General features: G+C 39.7%; 1 protein-coding gene across 1 annotated transcript in view; it reads left to right on the top strand.

Annotated features, from left to right (window-relative positions):
- LOC126274332 (pre-piRNA 3'-exonuclease trimmer-like) overlaps positions 1 to 16853 on the top strand; it is a 209310-nt gene that overhangs the window by 166898 nt on the left and 25559 nt on the right. The window contains exon 11 of the mRNA XM_049977104.1: positions 6766 to 6864. Coding sequence (XP_049833061.1) covers positions 6766 to 6864 — 99 coding nt within the window. The remainder of the gene's footprint in view (positions 1 to 6765; positions 6865 to 16853) is intronic.

Raw genomic sequence — 16853 nt, 5'->3', positions numbered from 1 at the left:
GGTTCCAGTCAAACAGAACTGCACCAATACTATACTGACATGCATCAGTGGCCAGCGTTAGTGGTATACCTGGTGTAAAGGAAGCCAGTTAGGGACAGAGCGCAAACGGTGCTTGAGGGACTGATAGGCCTGTTGATTGTCCTCAGACCACACGAATGTGGTGCCCTTTTGCTAACGCTGATTAAGAAGATTGTAAATATGCACAATCTAGGGAATAAACATAGAATAATAAAAAATCTTGCCAAAAAAAGGACTGGAGCTCCTTCAGATTCTTGGGCATCAGCAGGTTGTGATGGCTTTGATGCGCTTGTCCATAGGCATGAGTACATATTTGCTAAGCACATATCCCAAAAATGCACTTTTGGGAAGAAAAAATTGTATTTTTCCCGATTGCAGTGAAGGCTATCCTCCAGAATGCATTGGAAGACTATTTGCAGATTTTGTAAATGCTCCTCTCACACAGAGCCCTTCACCCAGACTCATTGAAGTAGTTTACACAAGAGGGAATGTCGTGAATTGATGGCTTCAAATATCATTTATAAATTTGCTTAAACTTGTAAAGCCCTAAGGGATAGTGAGTATTGAGAATTTCCGAGAAGCTGTGTTCAGTACCCACTGAAGATATGCATCACACAAGTCGGTGAATGAAAAACACATCACCAACAACTCCTTTGGCCTAGGAAGTGGATATGAATTCACAATACGTTGCGCTTTGACCATCTGTTTAAAATCACTGCAAAGCTGCACAGGACCATCTGGTTTGTGTGTCATCACCAAAGGGATGGAGCACTGCAGTAGGAGAAAAAATGCTGAGGACTTGCCAATGCTGCAATTCGTCTTAGACCTTATCGCACATAGTGAAGGGAATGGAATGGAGGTGACAAAATTCAGGTATTGGGGATGGCTTAAGGGAGATGTGTGCTTCAGAATTTTCTGCCTAACTTAAGGTATTCCAAACAGCTGGTTGTATGACAGTAGTAAGGAGCCTAAATCTTTAAAAGCGGTCAATTCAGTCTTTAACTGTACTCTCCCAGCTACCTGGAAGACAAGTGCAGAAATGGCATGTAACCCAAAAATATCCTTCATCTTACGAGAATTTACCACTAACAGTGTAAGCTGTCAACTCACATTCTTGCAATGGGCAGAGACAGATAATTGCACACTCAAAGGAGTACACCGTTTACTATAAGACTCAACTTGATGTAGTGGCTGTTGCAACACAGAGCTCAAGAGTGTTTGCATACCTAAGTTAATTAGGCTGACTGTCACTCCTGGGCCTACCTGAAACTCAGGCAGTCGTTCATCTACTGCCAACATAGCAGAATGATTTGAGTTGATTCTTGTGGCATGTGGCAGATGGTCTCAGAGTCTAGGGAAATCACTGTGGCCTTTGTTGACCTCCTGTGGCGTGCTGACTTTTCACAGCCTGTTGCCAAATGGCCTTTTTTGTGACATTCCCCACATGTGGTCTCTACCTGTGGGAAATCCTATCTAATCTGCATCAGATGACAGTTGGGGCAGGAGTGCCAGCTTGCCCATTGAGTGGAAACAGATGCAGAAGGAGAGCGCCACAAAGAAACCAAAAAGTCATAGGTGATAATTATGATGCTTGATTGGCGCATCTCTGCCAAGCCCAACATGAGTGAAGACAGGCAGTGCCATGGTGTCACGGCTCTTGAATCATGAGCAGAAGACAAGGGCACCTGGTTCACGCAGCAAAACATGGGGGTATGTTTAGTGCACATGTCTAACTTTAGCAGTTGTTGGGAAGAATGTCCATTGCCGCTGCTTTAAGTTCATGTGATTCCGCAGCCTTAGCAACTTTGGCTGAAGAAAGGTTGGACAAAACCAATGCCCTAGTGTGAACCTCTGGATAGAGCATTAACTGCACTATTGTGTCTATAGTTAGTGAGTTCACATACAAAGTAGTTCACTGGGTAACTCAAGATGACACTTGCACAATAGGCTTTGCAGGTCAGCCATCCACACTTCATCCTACTACCTGGGACACTTGTGGTGCTAGTTAAACTATAATCATCTTGCCACTACAAGGATTTGATAACCAGAATACTGCGCGAGCAACTGACAAAAGTCAAGTTTCTGAGGCTCAATAGAAGGCTTCAAATTCTGTGTGATTTTGTATAAACCCACACTGCTGCACAAGGCAGATGTATCAACTGGGTTGAAGATACAAGTCACATGGAAGTGCAGCAAGAACCGGTGCAGGTATATTTCTCCATCCTTTCTGTAGACGTGTGCCATGAGCATGGCATAAGTACTTAGCAATTCCATATTTTGTTGTAGTAGTTCCTAAATCTGCTCCTCCTTCAACTTTTGTTGCTGCTCCTGGAGGTGCCGCAGCTCCTGCCAACATTGCATTGTGGGTTCTATAGTGACTACAATTTCACATTGTGGAGGGAAAAAAAAGTGTGACAGGTCTAAGAATGTCCTATATCACCACTGTTATATCCACACTTTGCTATGAACCCTCACTATCAACTCAAATGTAAACTATACAAGCCGACTGTGGCTCAGAATCAAAGCCAGGAGCTGAACCCCAGAAGAGGAGACGAAACTTGACATACAAGTCAACTTGCGGGGGAGTAGACTGTCCAAACACCACATAGAGATGGGCATTTAGATAAACACAAACATGACCACTGCGAATGCTTGTCACTAACACGTGTAAACAGAGCACGGTGTAAGGTGAGGGACTAATAAAAGTTTGTCAAAATGAGTGTAAGAACTGCCAGGCCTGGCCTATCGCTGTCTATTGCTGCCAATCGCTGACACTTAAGTCAGCTGTGCCCACACCACACTTTGCGTGCACCCTATGTTATGACATTCTGTACTATTCCACTGTGATGTGTGTGCCAGCTCATCTCCATCAATCTTGATGTTTGCTGACAGGGCTGCTAAATTCTTTATCTACGCTATCAAGCCTACCTGGAAAGAATCACAGACTAAGAAACAATACTCAAAAGTTAAATGAGGTCTTTGTACATGGTGTCCAGCAAAGGAGCCTCTCATATCAAACTTAAATATCTTGAAAACTAAAAGTTGATAGATGATTGCAACAAGTGGTATGTTTTCTGTGAAAGCTGTAAGAATTTTATACAGAAGTTTTGAAATAGTGGGAAAAGTTACTAATATAATGACATACTAGTTGCAATACACAGTGCCTATAAGTGCTGCATCCCAGATTAGCACAGCAGTTCCACCGTTGAACCGTGAAAAGGGGTTAGTGTACCTGTGGAAGAGGTTGAAATCATTTATTCGTTGAACAACATGTGGTTCTGGAATACCACAGGTTAGATCGTAGTCCTGTGCCAATAAGGTGCTGTTTAGAAACACAATTTAACGCTCCAAAAGCCCGTGAGGCAAAAACCATTTGCAAGCTCTTTGCCATATTCTGCTCAGGCAGCATAGCTTATGATCTAGTGGGGAATGTTGGCCACAGGCAAACTGTAGTTTCTCCTGAATATGTGTCTTGTAAACCATTCAGCAAAATTCAAGGAAATGCATCCAAGGAACTCTAGCAGAGACTCATTTGAAGCATTCCAGCGCACAGAAGATATTGAGACCAAGCCAACATCTTTCATTTAAAATACAAAGCCACCAGGTCATACCTGCACAGGCTGTGCGACAAAAGGCTGACTTTGCAACCCAGTTTCTCACAGTGATTGATAATCAAGAATTGATGTTGGCTGCATCTGGTACACAGGTGAAATACAGTTCCACCTGAATGGAGTTATGAGTAAACAAAACTGGGGATTTTGGGGTTCCAAAAATCCCCATTTATATGAAACTAAACCACTCTATTATCCCAAAGTTTCTGTTTGAGCTGTGGTATACAGCAGAGCCGTTAGTGGCCCTTTTTTATGTGAGATCATTAGTGAATGTTGCTTTGCAATTTTGGAACTGTTTGTTGCCACACAGCTGGCATTGGCAAGATTAACCAGGCACTGAATGATTGACGCCAGATGGGGCCATACCACATCTCACTGAACAAGTGTTTTGCATTCTTTGTGAACTTCAGGAATAGAGTCAGTGCAAATTTACTGACACTGGTCTGGATTGGCCTCGTTATTCATCCAATCTGACTCTCGTAACTACTTTTTGTGAGGCACATTGAAAGACACTGTCTACCAAAAGCATTTCACCACATGATCTGTGTGGTATCTGAATCGATTTCTGTTTGATACACTACAGGATGTAATTCAAGTTTCATTGTTTGTTCTTGCCACCTCTGTACTGTGAGTGGTAGATGTTACAGAAAGATTGTGATGTGATTACAAAGACTGCTTGCAGGGGGCGAGTTTAATTATGCACACTGGTACTGTTATGGGCTGCACATTCTACAGTGCCGTCTTTATAAAATTCTTAAGCCTTCACAGTAAACGTATGCTATGTTGCACTTGTCTGTCAATGTTAGTTTTTCAGATATTTAATTTTGAAATCATGGACTCGTTCACTGGACACACCGTAAATCGTAACTGAATGGATTGATTACATTTCATAAGGATTCTTTGAGTGAGATTGCCCAACATCTGTCTTTCCTATAACTGTTTGCACAAAATATTACATTTGTTTTTGTTGAACTGAACGGTGAGCCCCTGCACTAAGTGTCAATCTTTTACTGTTCTTCCTGCATTTTGCTGCAATTTTCTGGGGTTGCAATTTCTCTATTCAGTACGTCAACTACTGCATGCACCTTCCTGGAACTATTGATGTTATCCATCCATTCATTTATACTTATCTTTAATGTTAATTGCCTTACGACAGTCCTTTGGGGTACATCCAAAGTTACTGTATCATCTAATGATTTCTTCGTATTAAGAATGACGTACTGAATTCCATCAATTGGGAAGCCCTCAAGCCAGTCAGAAAGCTTATTTAGTAATCTTGAGCTCATATTTTATTCATAATTTAAAATGTATCCAATGCATTAAAAAAAAGATTGAAGTTAACTTGAGTGAAGTCATAGTCCTATATCATTTTGTAGAAAGTTGCACTGCAGAATAACCCTAACAAGAAGCTGGTAACCTTTCAATGGTTTCTCCAGACAAGATTACTGAAGTCACTTGTGAGCATTAATCGTGTTCCATTACCATAGATTGGCATCAGCAATGCGAGTCTGTAGTTATGGGCATTGTTCAACAACCTTCTCGAAAAGTGGAATGAACTGCTCGATTTTTCAATTGCTTGGAATACTTATTTGGTCCAGCAGTCTAGGATGTACTAATTTAGGTTAACGGGAAGGAATTTCGTGTATATAATTTTCATAAAATTGAACATGCATAGTTGCCTCTCCTGTACTGAGCAGTTTTAGTTGATTTTCTCTCAGCAGTTTATTACCACAGTTATCTGTCATTTCAGCATTTTTGTGACACACAAATGAAGGAACTGTTGTGTTATGTTCCACAGTGAAACTATTCCAGAAGACCAAACACAGTACTTTACTCTTCTCTTGTGACATCTATGCTTTTCACTGCCAGCATTGTCATTTGAGTGACTATATAATTATTTCGTCTGCTGTCTTCACTAAAGACCAAAACTTCAGCATTTCATGCCATTGTGGAAGTCAATAAGTTATGTTATAGCCAACAATCTTTTTTTCAGATATGGTTTAATAGTTCAGGGAGTCATGGTGATAGCAAATTGTAGTTTCTTCTTGCCATTAATAAAGAAATTTTAGTGCATCAGTTGTGCAGTCGTGGACCGGCCACTTGTCCAACTTGAATGAAAATAGTCTCATCATTGTGTTTGGTTAGTGGATAGCCCAGAGTATTAGACTCTCCGCCACTGCATCAAAAGGTTAATGGCAGGTATATGTCTCACTCTTCTGATTTCTAGACACTGCCTGTGCTACCTCCACAGTACTACAGTACAATAGTAAGTCAGAGAATATCTGCAACAACATAGTTGAATGCTTTTTTATGTAGGTATATTGTTTATGATTTGATGGAGGCTTTATTGCTGCATATGCTTTTGTGCGTTAAATTATGTAGTAATATGTGAGGTGTCAAGTTATGTATGTGAGTGCCTAACTCTGTCAGTATACTGGATTACCTGAATGTGGACCAGAGAATGGAAATAAAAGAATTACAGGGAGTGTATACCGTGAATATTGTTTTGTTAGTCTCATTAATGTACATAATCAAAATCATTTGGTTCAAGTACAGGAGAGACACCAAAATTGTGGTAAAATTTCACTATAAACATAGAACAGCAGCATCACCATATTAATACAATTTTGTAATATGTACATACAATAAAAAGAAATTAACTACCCCTTGCTCAAATTATAATTTCATCCTGTGTGAATTCTTTTACTGAATTGTAGTACTTCTTCCACAGAATCTGCTGTAGCCTTGTTTTGAGAATCCCTGGTTTCATATAAAATATGTTTTAGCCCATTGATTTGTTGTATATTGCCATCCCCATTTACTGTGGAGTCCTTATGTATAATTTCAATTGGTGTGGGAGTAAAATAAAATTATTTTATATATTAGGTGAAAATGATTCTGCTCAAATAATTTTTGTCTGCTTTGTAGGAAGATTATTATTTCATAAATGTATATGGAAGGAACAGTTAGGATTTGCAGTACACATTATGAGGTTCAGTTTAAGAATTGAACAGTTAATATTCTTTCAAAGAAATTTAAAAACTTGCGAAATTCTTATGAACTATGTGTACATAATTTCTTGTTATTATTTTATTGGTGTAATATTTATCAATGTTTTCTCTTTTTCGTTTGCTAGTGCAAGAATGATTCGGAAAAAGTTACAAGAAAATGAAGAGTTCAAAGTTACAAGTTACAGTTTAATCAGCCATAACAAACTGCTCCGCTGTGTGCTATGGTATGTATTGAATTTATTTGAATTTTTTGTTATTATGATGTTAAAGAACTCATGTTTATATATAATAATTGAACTATTGATATACTAACAATAAGATGGAAATGAATGTGATTAGATTAGATTCACTGCTTGCTTCGTGGGCCTTGTGGACATGTCAGAAAACAAAAATACTTGATCAGGGTGTATACGACACGGGACAACAGGGAGATCCGGGGGAAGCCCGGGAATTTTTTCGTCCGGAAGAAAACCGGGAAAAACTCGGGAATTTTTTAGGATTCTGGGAATTTTTCATTATTTTAGTTTTCAATTAAATTTTGGTAAGTTTGACTGGTAAGAACCGATACCCTAACAAAGGAAATTACTGTATACCACTACTACGGAATAATACTTCAACAATAAAACATAAACAAGAGAAAAAATGAAAATAACTTGAATTGCAAAGGAAATGCACCATATACAACAACGACACACAGTGCTCTTGCAAGCGTCTGCCAACAGCAAAATGTGTCAAAGGCTTTAGGAAGACTATGCAATGCTTCATAACAACAAATTGCCTCCGATGAGCGTGAAGTCACAACTGTTACGAGCGGCCTCATATGCATGTGCAGTTGAGGCGCGCTTGAGCAGTAGATTCTCCCGCTTCTGGCTACAGGAATGTGGCTGTTGGCTGTGCAAGCAGTCACAGCAAGCAGCTAGATGCTACCGGGAAAAGAGGGCACCAAATTCATATTCTGGAGGGAGAATAAACTTGTTTCACAAAGCGCCTAGCATCCAGCGCATGTTTGTCTATCGATTATTGTGAAACGCTTCCCTGTTGGTTTTTGGACACATTTTAAGTTGATTTCTGAATTAATCATAAGTTGATTTTTGAAAGCGTGCATAGTGTACATGATGCGTGTGTCAGGAGAATCTTCGTCACTTCTAGAAATAAACTTTCTGCAGATGAAAGGGGTCGGGGCTACCCAAGCTGAGCGGAGTAAAGCCGAACGGATGAATGCCAATCGCTGTCTGGTTATGTGGTTGATTGGTTTTGCGAATGATCAGCATTGTTATAGTTACTAGCGAAGTCCATAGATTCAGAGTACCAGAATGGAAGTAAACGACTGACAGGAATAACAGGTGAGAAAGATTACGTACTATGTTCTCGGTTTACCAAAAAAAATGAATTTTGACAGAAAATTTTTGGCCAGGTCGCTACACTAGTAAGGACCAGTTGTACAGTCCCCGGCTAGCAGCCGCAAGATAAGTGAAATTAATTGACGAACAAATTTTGACAATGGTAGGAATAGCTGCAAAATTGCTGATGACAATTGCTGATGTTCGTTAGAAGGAGGAGAAACGGGGACATCACACAAATCATGGAAGAATATGACGATTCCAAATTTATATAAAAATTTCGTAATACTACTTTTCAATCTCATGGTTATGAAGCTGGTGCATATGAGTGAAATGTAAAACTATTTCCTGACATAAAGCTTTTTGCTTGTAGTAGGCCTAATAGGCATTTGATATTGGCACTTCGTGAATTATATTCTGTCGTGCTATAAAAATGACCATTTGTGCCAAAACAGTCTCGTATATTAGATGTGTGTTACAAAATTGCTGAAATATTAGAAAGGCCTATGTTGTTTTATCTAGCATACAGTGACAAAATAGACGTAATCAGATTGAGAAACCACACCAGTCTTGGGTATTATTCGTATTAGCAGTTTTTTCAGTTGTAGATAACGATATTTCGATTTTTCATATAGTGAATCGTTTGACGAACTTTGATGAGGTAATAGATCCTTTCGCAGGAAGGAAAGCATGCCATTAAAGTTGTAGCATTATTAGAGAGAAAGAAATACTAGGAGCTAAGGGTTTAAGATATGTGTACCTTGTTGCTTGTCTCTTTTCTTTATTGGTTTTATGTATCCTATATATTTAATTTTATGTCACACAAAGCAGCAAGTTATTAGCTAATAAGCAGTAAAGAGTGCAGATTTTCTGAAGAGTTCTTGTTCTCCCAATTACAAATAATCCCATCCGCTATTAATAGCGAGGTGATTTTTTTTTTTTTTGGGGGGGGGGGGGGGGGGGGGCAACCTATCAAACCGGCTGACTGGGAGCAGGATAGGCACCACAGGACATTTCGATTTCCACTGTCCTGAATATAGTTTGATGGCATCCAGTACAAAATATACACGTTTCAATTCCACAGAGCGAAATACAGTGACGTGCAATAGAAGAATACTTTATGAAGAGGCGTGGCACTGTACTTTGGCACACTTAAGACCAAATAACTTGTCGTACATTTCCTCAAACACATACGTTTTATGTTTCAGACTTTTCCGAAAGATGTGCACTATAAGATGAACCTATTTTTGAAAATTCAATTTTTTTTTATTTTTTTATTTTTTTAAAGTATTGACCCTGTTTGTAAATATTGTAGATCCGAGGTTGATCTGCAGAGCAACCTGAGCTATAGTGGGTAGTCTCCACGTGACCCGTGATTACATTTAGCGATTTTGCTGTTTCCCCTTCGTTTACTCTCACATCAAATGAAAACAAAACAGATATCTGTGGCCGGGAGCTATCAAGTGAATTAAAATACATTCATATAATTAGGGAAGGCTAAAATATGTCATTAGTTTCAATTTTTTTTTTCCGCCTTTCTGACAGTCAAGTATTAGTCGCCTTGCGGAAGAATGAAGTTACTTTCGTCTATTTGCTAAAGAAATTTGACTTTTATTAACCTTTTCCACAGAGGCACTCGATGTATTTTGAAACGAAATGTTAACTTCCACAGTACTGGTTAGTTTCAACTGTTCGCTGCATTTCAAGTGCATGTTTTCATCTTCTAGCACGTATGGCTTTATGCCATAATAAAGAATCAAACACGATAATACAGTACTGGTGCTCCAAGAAAATTTACAGGTCGAGGTCTACTTGATTCGGAATCTGGACATATGTGCACTTTAAGTACGCACTTTAAACGTGCACATTTTAGTTATGGTTAACGAAGTTATGATGCTCTTGAAGTATCCTCCGATGTCTTGTTTCTTTTATGACATAATGTATGATCTTTCAATGTTTTTCACGTACGTACATACGGTCTTCCTGCGTCATGGTAGTGATGCCTGTTATCTGCGCTCTCTGCCAACTGCTGAAATGAACCTATTTCTAACAGGTCACGGGAAAATATTGCTAATGGTGGTTTGAAAAGCGTTACTTTCAAAGATAATATCATTTTATGTAAGTAGAACTGTGTGCGAGAATGTACCATGAATTTCTTAAATCACAGAGTGTTTGACTCTGATTTAAAAATCAGCTCTTTGATGACGAGCCATTTAAAAGAATTTTGAACTCTGAAGATCAGACATTTGTCATTATTAAAAATTTTACTGACACATTTGTGAGATTCTTAAAGTGTAACACGCGCAAGAAAGATCAACATTATATGCGAAATCATAGCTTCTCTCGCAGCTTATTAACCTTAGACACCAATATTATATGTGAAAGCTTTTCTTTTCTAGTAGCAGCACTATGTATATTAATTTAAACTATTACTTTCCCTGTTTGTGTGTTCGTGCTACGTAACAGTGATGATGTTGCTGTTGGCTGACTACATCACGTGTCCTATGCTCTGCATATCTGCTGTCATTGAAGGCCTAGATCACATGACATGAGCTATCACTCCCTTACAGAAACGCATCGCAATCTCGATTTCAATGATTCAGAAAGTACCATGAGGTGTTTGGTGGAATTCCAATGTATGCTTCTGTAATACGAAAATACGCAACGTTCATGTTGCTGGGTGTAAAAGATCTTTCCAAAACACGTCTTTTTCTCTGAGTTTTGTATGCTGAAGTGCCGGGAAATTCTACGCCCGTGTATAAAACCTTAACCTTTGAAAGGATTGATAAGGGAAAATATACTGTCACTGAACACGGAAAAAGTGTGTTTTCACCCAGGAGAAAGTGTATTTTTAAACGGGAAATCCGGGGAAAAATCTGGGAATTTTTCTTGTCCACGTATACACCCTGATGATGCATACCAAAGAAAATTTCTAGTACTTTATTGTTCCGTCCGCAGATACTAAATGAAATGAAATGGCCCTGAAAAATTTGGAAGAAACAAAAAGTTTGTAGTAGTAGTAGTAGTAGTAGTACCTTTATTCATCCGTAGATCTCTTTTTACAAGGACATAGGACATGTCAAAGTATTTACAAGTTTAGACTAATTTAAAATAAGGTAATTCGTATACTCATATATTTATAGGCTTCTAGTTAGACATAATCATTAGATTTACTCCTGCTATGCAATACTTGTTTTTGCAAGTAACTTATTAAATAATGTAATGCCACACCGTTCACTCATATCTCACTATCAGTAACTGCACATACATTGTTTCATAACACTTCACTCACTGCACACACACACACACACACACACACACACACACACACACACACTGGTGATCTCTGGGCCATTTTCTGTACCGCAACCTCCCTTTTTCTATCCTGAAAAACTGAGTCATTATCCCTCCATAATGATTAAGTTGTTGAGCTCAGAAAGAGGAAGAGCTGTTAGTATTGTGCTGTGCATAGCTTGGGAGCAAGTATTTCTAGAAAGGAAAAAAAGAAGGAAAAAGAACATAAATTAAAGGTGTTATGTGGAAGTTTTAAACCTACTCAATATTACAAATTACAGTAACAAAACACTTTCCACAAACCTAGAAATTTTACATACTGTGGTATCTAAGAAGATTTGTAGGCGATTGAGACATAGCATTGCCAAAATAAAACTCTTGGGTATTTGACAAGGTGTATTCCAACATTTATGAAGCACAATTATAGAGACAATGCGTGAAATACCTCCCTGGTTACGCACAGTGACCAAAAGTAAAAATGAAGAATAAACAACTGTATGGCTACATAACATCGCATAAACGTCTATGACAAGTGGCACTTTGCGACAAGATAATTTTCCACCATTGCTACATGTGTTCTTAAAATGTAGTGCACCTTATTGTTTTGTGTTAGTGCAAGCACGGATGACTGCTGCATAATTTCTGGATACTGCTGAAGGAGTGAGATACACAGTGAATCACCCATTACTGTTCTTATTCTGGCACAGTCACCGTGATGAAATCGATACTGGCTGCTTAGGTTGGCAATCATGTCCAGAAGACGGCAGTGCCTGAGGTCTGGTAGTAGTCCAAAGTATGACAAAAAGTCTGCCCGTAATATCGGATGCACTACATTGACTACTATGATGTACATATGTCTGAATGGTGGAGCCATTGGCAGAAAACAGGCAACGATCATCACGACTATGACGAGGTAGGCATTTGGCCGGGTAAACTCACACAGCTGCTCTGGTGTCTACCAAGAATGGCTGTTTTGTGTATTGCTCAGTGATAAAAGGTGACAGCTGTTATCTGTTGAGTCAGTTGCTGTCATCACTGAGCCCTTGTCGATGCTTCTCATTTCACATGGCAGGTTACACTTCTTGGCCTCTGTATGGAATTGTCTGTGGTACTAACATACCATCATGGTTGACGGCGAGCAGTTGCGACCCCGTGTTGAGCTGTGGAGCTTGTGATGGTGGGTGGATTCAGAGGAACTAGTTCCAGAATGGATTTCAGAAGTGTGGAGTAAGCGGCGAGGAGCTCTTCTTCACTCAGAATCAGTACTTGTGTTGGATAGTTTTGTGGGCACACTGGTGCATGCAGAGCCGTGACCTGTGCTGTAAGCTCCTCCAGTTGCACCTGTAATTATGGAAATATTGTTGTGGCAGGAATCAGGTTGTGGTGTGACACCTACCTCCCATGCAGACGGATACATTTCCACTATATGGTCGGCCGTCTGCATGAGAGTGTCTAAATCTCCTGCACACACCATAAGCATCTTTTGTATGTTCGTGGGCGGGCGTGACAGCCAAATGCTCCTCAGTATATCATCACTGAGTGCACTATTTGCCAAAGTGCATAGACTATACAGTAATTGCAATGACATGTGATTTCTGAGATTTTCTATGCGCAGCAGTTTCTCCAGTCTCTTGACCTCTTGTCTGTGACAAGTGTTTGATTAGTGCACTTTTAATTGTTGTGTACCATTCTGTGGCTGGGAGTGCAGCTACTTCACTGGTCATCTCTTCATTTAGTGCTGCAATGATGTAGCAGTACTTTGTCTCGTTGGCTGTGACATGTGCAAACACAAACTGGCTCTCCAGTTGAGCAAACCAAAGCATTGGGCTTTGTTATCAAAAGGGAGGCGGTTTCATGGATTAGCAACTGACTGCTGGGATTGCTGGCATCTTGCTTGTGACTGTTGGTTTGAACATGAGTCAAAGCTCCTCTGTAAGTTGCATGAGAAGAACGTGGCGCAGCTGGCGCAGTCTTTATGCGTGTATGTCACAGCATGGATGGCTCACGCGTACGCTGTAGCCGATGTGATCATGTAGCTTCTTAGGCGGCATTATCATGTCAGGGTCACCACTAAATGTTGGGTATGTGATAAGACACATTCCAACATTTACAAAGTGCAAGTGCAGAGACAATGCGTAAAATGCATCTTTGGTTCCATACAGTGACCAAAAGTAAAAACAATAAATAACACTATCGCTTCATAACATCTTATAAATTGCTTTGAGAAGCAACGCTTTGCAGCAAGATAATTTTCCACTATCGCTACAAAACAGTGTACTGTATTTTATTCGCACAAATCGGACACAGAATTTGAATATGTCATAAAACTAATATTTGACATTGTTAATAATGTATGGGCCACTTGATTCTATTAAGAAATTTGTCTTTGAGATTGGCATTGACCCCAAATAAATCCTTTTGGCTGGTCTGAAACATACTTTATTAGTATCAGACTTTTTATGGTTTCTGGGAAGTTATTAAAAATGTGCGTTTTTGAATAATGGATTTAAGTTGTCAGAATAGCATGGCTCTGCTAAAACTGTTGTTGCTAGGTAGCTGGCCATGGGCACCTAACTTGTACATGTGTGCCTGGAAATAACAGATTTATTGGGAGGTCTAGTCATGTGACTAATCCAAGGGACTGTGTCAGGAAGTTAAGGACAAGAGAAAAGTTGATCTTTCGGTTTGTGATTGACAATGGGAAATATGTATACTAGTTACGCAGCGATTGTTTTGTTAGTGCAACTGAGAAAGGGGTGTATTAGAAACCACAGTAGAGTTAAAAGGAACGTAGAAAGTGGGAAGCTGGATGCAGATTTGATCGTGATTTGGCAGGAAGGGGAAGGGGGAGGGGGTTACATTTGCCGCTGGTGCGGAAGTGAAGAGAAACCCATTAATAGTTTGGTGTGCATTTTGAGGACAAAAGTGAAAATTGTAATTCAAAATAGGAAATGTGGCCTTACCACTATGATGGAAAATTGAAGCTCAGGATGTAAAAGAAATATTTTACCAAAAGAATTATAGTTTCGTGTGGGGGTTTCAGTCATTTATGTAATGAAACAGTCTTATCTGTTTGTCACAGAACTACAGTTGTGCAGAAACTTTGTGTGATATCTCCTGAGCGTTACATAACAAAAATTGTTACTTGCTTTATCATACAGGGATTGCAGGCCAGAATCTGGCCCATTTTGATATGCTGAGCAGCATTACAGTAGTGTGCAAATATGTGTACGTGTTGCTGAAAAACGACTGTGCACAGTGATGTTGGGCATAACGACTGTTGGATGAAAATTTCTGCTGTATGTGGTTTTAATCAGAAAACCCTGTCAAAGGGAGAAAGCAGGGTTGCCACAGGTTCTGGAAATCAGAGAATTTCCAACATGTCAGGGAAATCAGAAAAATATCATGGAAATTGGAAGGAAAAAAAAGAACCTGGAAAAATCAAATTTTTGTCTCAGTAGATGAAATGATTTGATTACTGAGGTGTCATGCATCATCGCTGGCTGGGTGTTGCTGAGTACGTGCACCGCTTCCCTGGTCCCTGATTGCTACTGCTTCTCCCCATCCTGCCACTCCCCTCAGCTTGCAGTAAATGATGCCACCACTTCCTGGGAGCTACTGACAAGAGGCAGGGAGGCATGAGGAGTGGTTTGTTTGGCTCTGATTCTCAGAGACTGTAGAACCAGCACCCAGAGACAGCGGTCGTGTGTTCAGGAGTTGTGTCGGAGTGATTGTGTGAATGTGTTTGTGCTCTCATTTTCTGACAAAAGCTGTGGCTGAAAACGTAGGTGTGAGTGTGATTGTCTTTTCTACGTGCCTGTCTGTGGTTCAGCAATCGTCTTTATGGTAAGTTGCTATCTATCATTATTATTATTATTGATTCTCAGAGTATTTGAACAAGTTATCTGTTGCATGAATTGATCACCAGGGTATCATTTCATCAACATGATATCTTGGCTTGTGAATAACTGGCCACGTGAGTGGATTTCCAAGACGGGCCAAAACCGGAGAGCGTTTCTGCGGGTTTCTGTAATGGATTGGGCATGCCGATCTGAAGCCATTTGGCTCTCACTAATATACCGATTCTGTCCGTCAGATATAATCTCACCAATCTGCCTACAGGGTGGATCTGTTTGTGTGCGGCATAATGCAGCAGATTTTCATGGTTTATCCCTGGATGCAGGACTGTGCTGCTCCTCTGCAGGCCAGAGACCATGGGCAATGGAGTTCAGGAATTGCAACTGTCTCATTACAAACACATTGTACAGTGTGGTGTTTTATAGACATTTTGTTTGTTCTAGTATATTTTGGCAGTTATGTGTTAGAAAGTATGGACGATAAGAAGAAGAAAATTGCGTCAGCCACGGGCAGTGTGTATGCTATGTACTCACACATTTCTTGGTGGAGGGGGGTAAAAAAAAATTGCACAATACCTGTAAAATAATAGATATAACACAGTGGATAATAACTGACAATTATGAACATAGTAGAACCAATATGTTATTGGTGGTCACCTACAGTGTTGGTTTACACAATTTTTCTCCACCTTATACACTTCTTTCAAAAGGCTACATTTTCCTGAGTTTATTTATGAAATTAGTGAAGGTTTCTTAAATCCATCTTGTGACTCCAAGGAAATGCATATTTTTGTCACCAAATGTGTTTAAATCAGGGAGTTTCATTTGTGGAAACTTATGGCAACTGTGGAAAGTTTCCCAGCTGCTGTCATTGTGAGAGCTTGTGATGGTGGGTGGATGCAGAGGAACTAGTTCCAGACTGGATTTCAGCAGTGTGGAATAAGCGGTGAGGAGCTCTTCTTCACTCGGAATCAGTACTTCTGTTGGGTAGTTTCGTGGGCACACTGGTGATCAAGTGAAACAAAACCTGAAAAAGGGAAACTGTGACCTAGTGATTGCACCTTATGGCACAACAAGTGTCTGCACCCTTTAGATGTGTGTATAATCGTCCATTCAAAGCTAGTATAAGACGGTCCTATAAACATGACATAATAATCAAAACAACTGTATTGCCAGGAGTACGTTTGCAACCTGCTTCTGTGTCGGAAGTGTGCCTTCGGTTTTGGCTACTTGCTTGGAAGAACTTGTCATTTGGTTTGTGTGTGTGAATGTGTCGGGGAGGGGGGAGGTTGAATTTCCAGTAATCTTGATGGGACTGATGATGATCTTTGTGATAGTGACTCTGAGCAGCATTCTGGATTGTCTAGCAAGGCTGAAGAATCAGATACTGTTGATGCTGAGAAGTGGTTGTACTTCATTTGGATGAAACTAATAATCTGGATTACATCTGTCCCACAGTGTAATGTTTCCATGTGTTCAGGTTTAATGTGCGAGGGGGCATTCAGTAAGAAATGCAACCCTTTTTTTCTGAAACAAGGTTGTTTTTATTCAGAATTCCAATACACTGTGTTATTCCCTACTCTTTTAGCAACAAAACCCTATTTTTCAACATAAGCTCTGTTCAACGTGACCACCTTACACTGTAATCTTACCCCTCCCGCACATCACTTGATGATTGTCACTCATTTCAAAATAAACTCTTTTAATAAGCTTCAAGAGTTG

Source organism: Schistocerca gregaria, chromosome 1 (assembly GCF_023897955.1).
Source record: "Schistocerca gregaria isolate iqSchGreg1 chromosome 1, iqSchGreg1.2, whole genome shotgun sequence".
NCBI lineage: Eukaryota > Metazoa > Arthropoda > Insecta > Orthoptera > Acrididae > Schistocerca > Schistocerca gregaria.
This window is presented reverse-complemented; position numbering and strand designations above follow the sequence as displayed.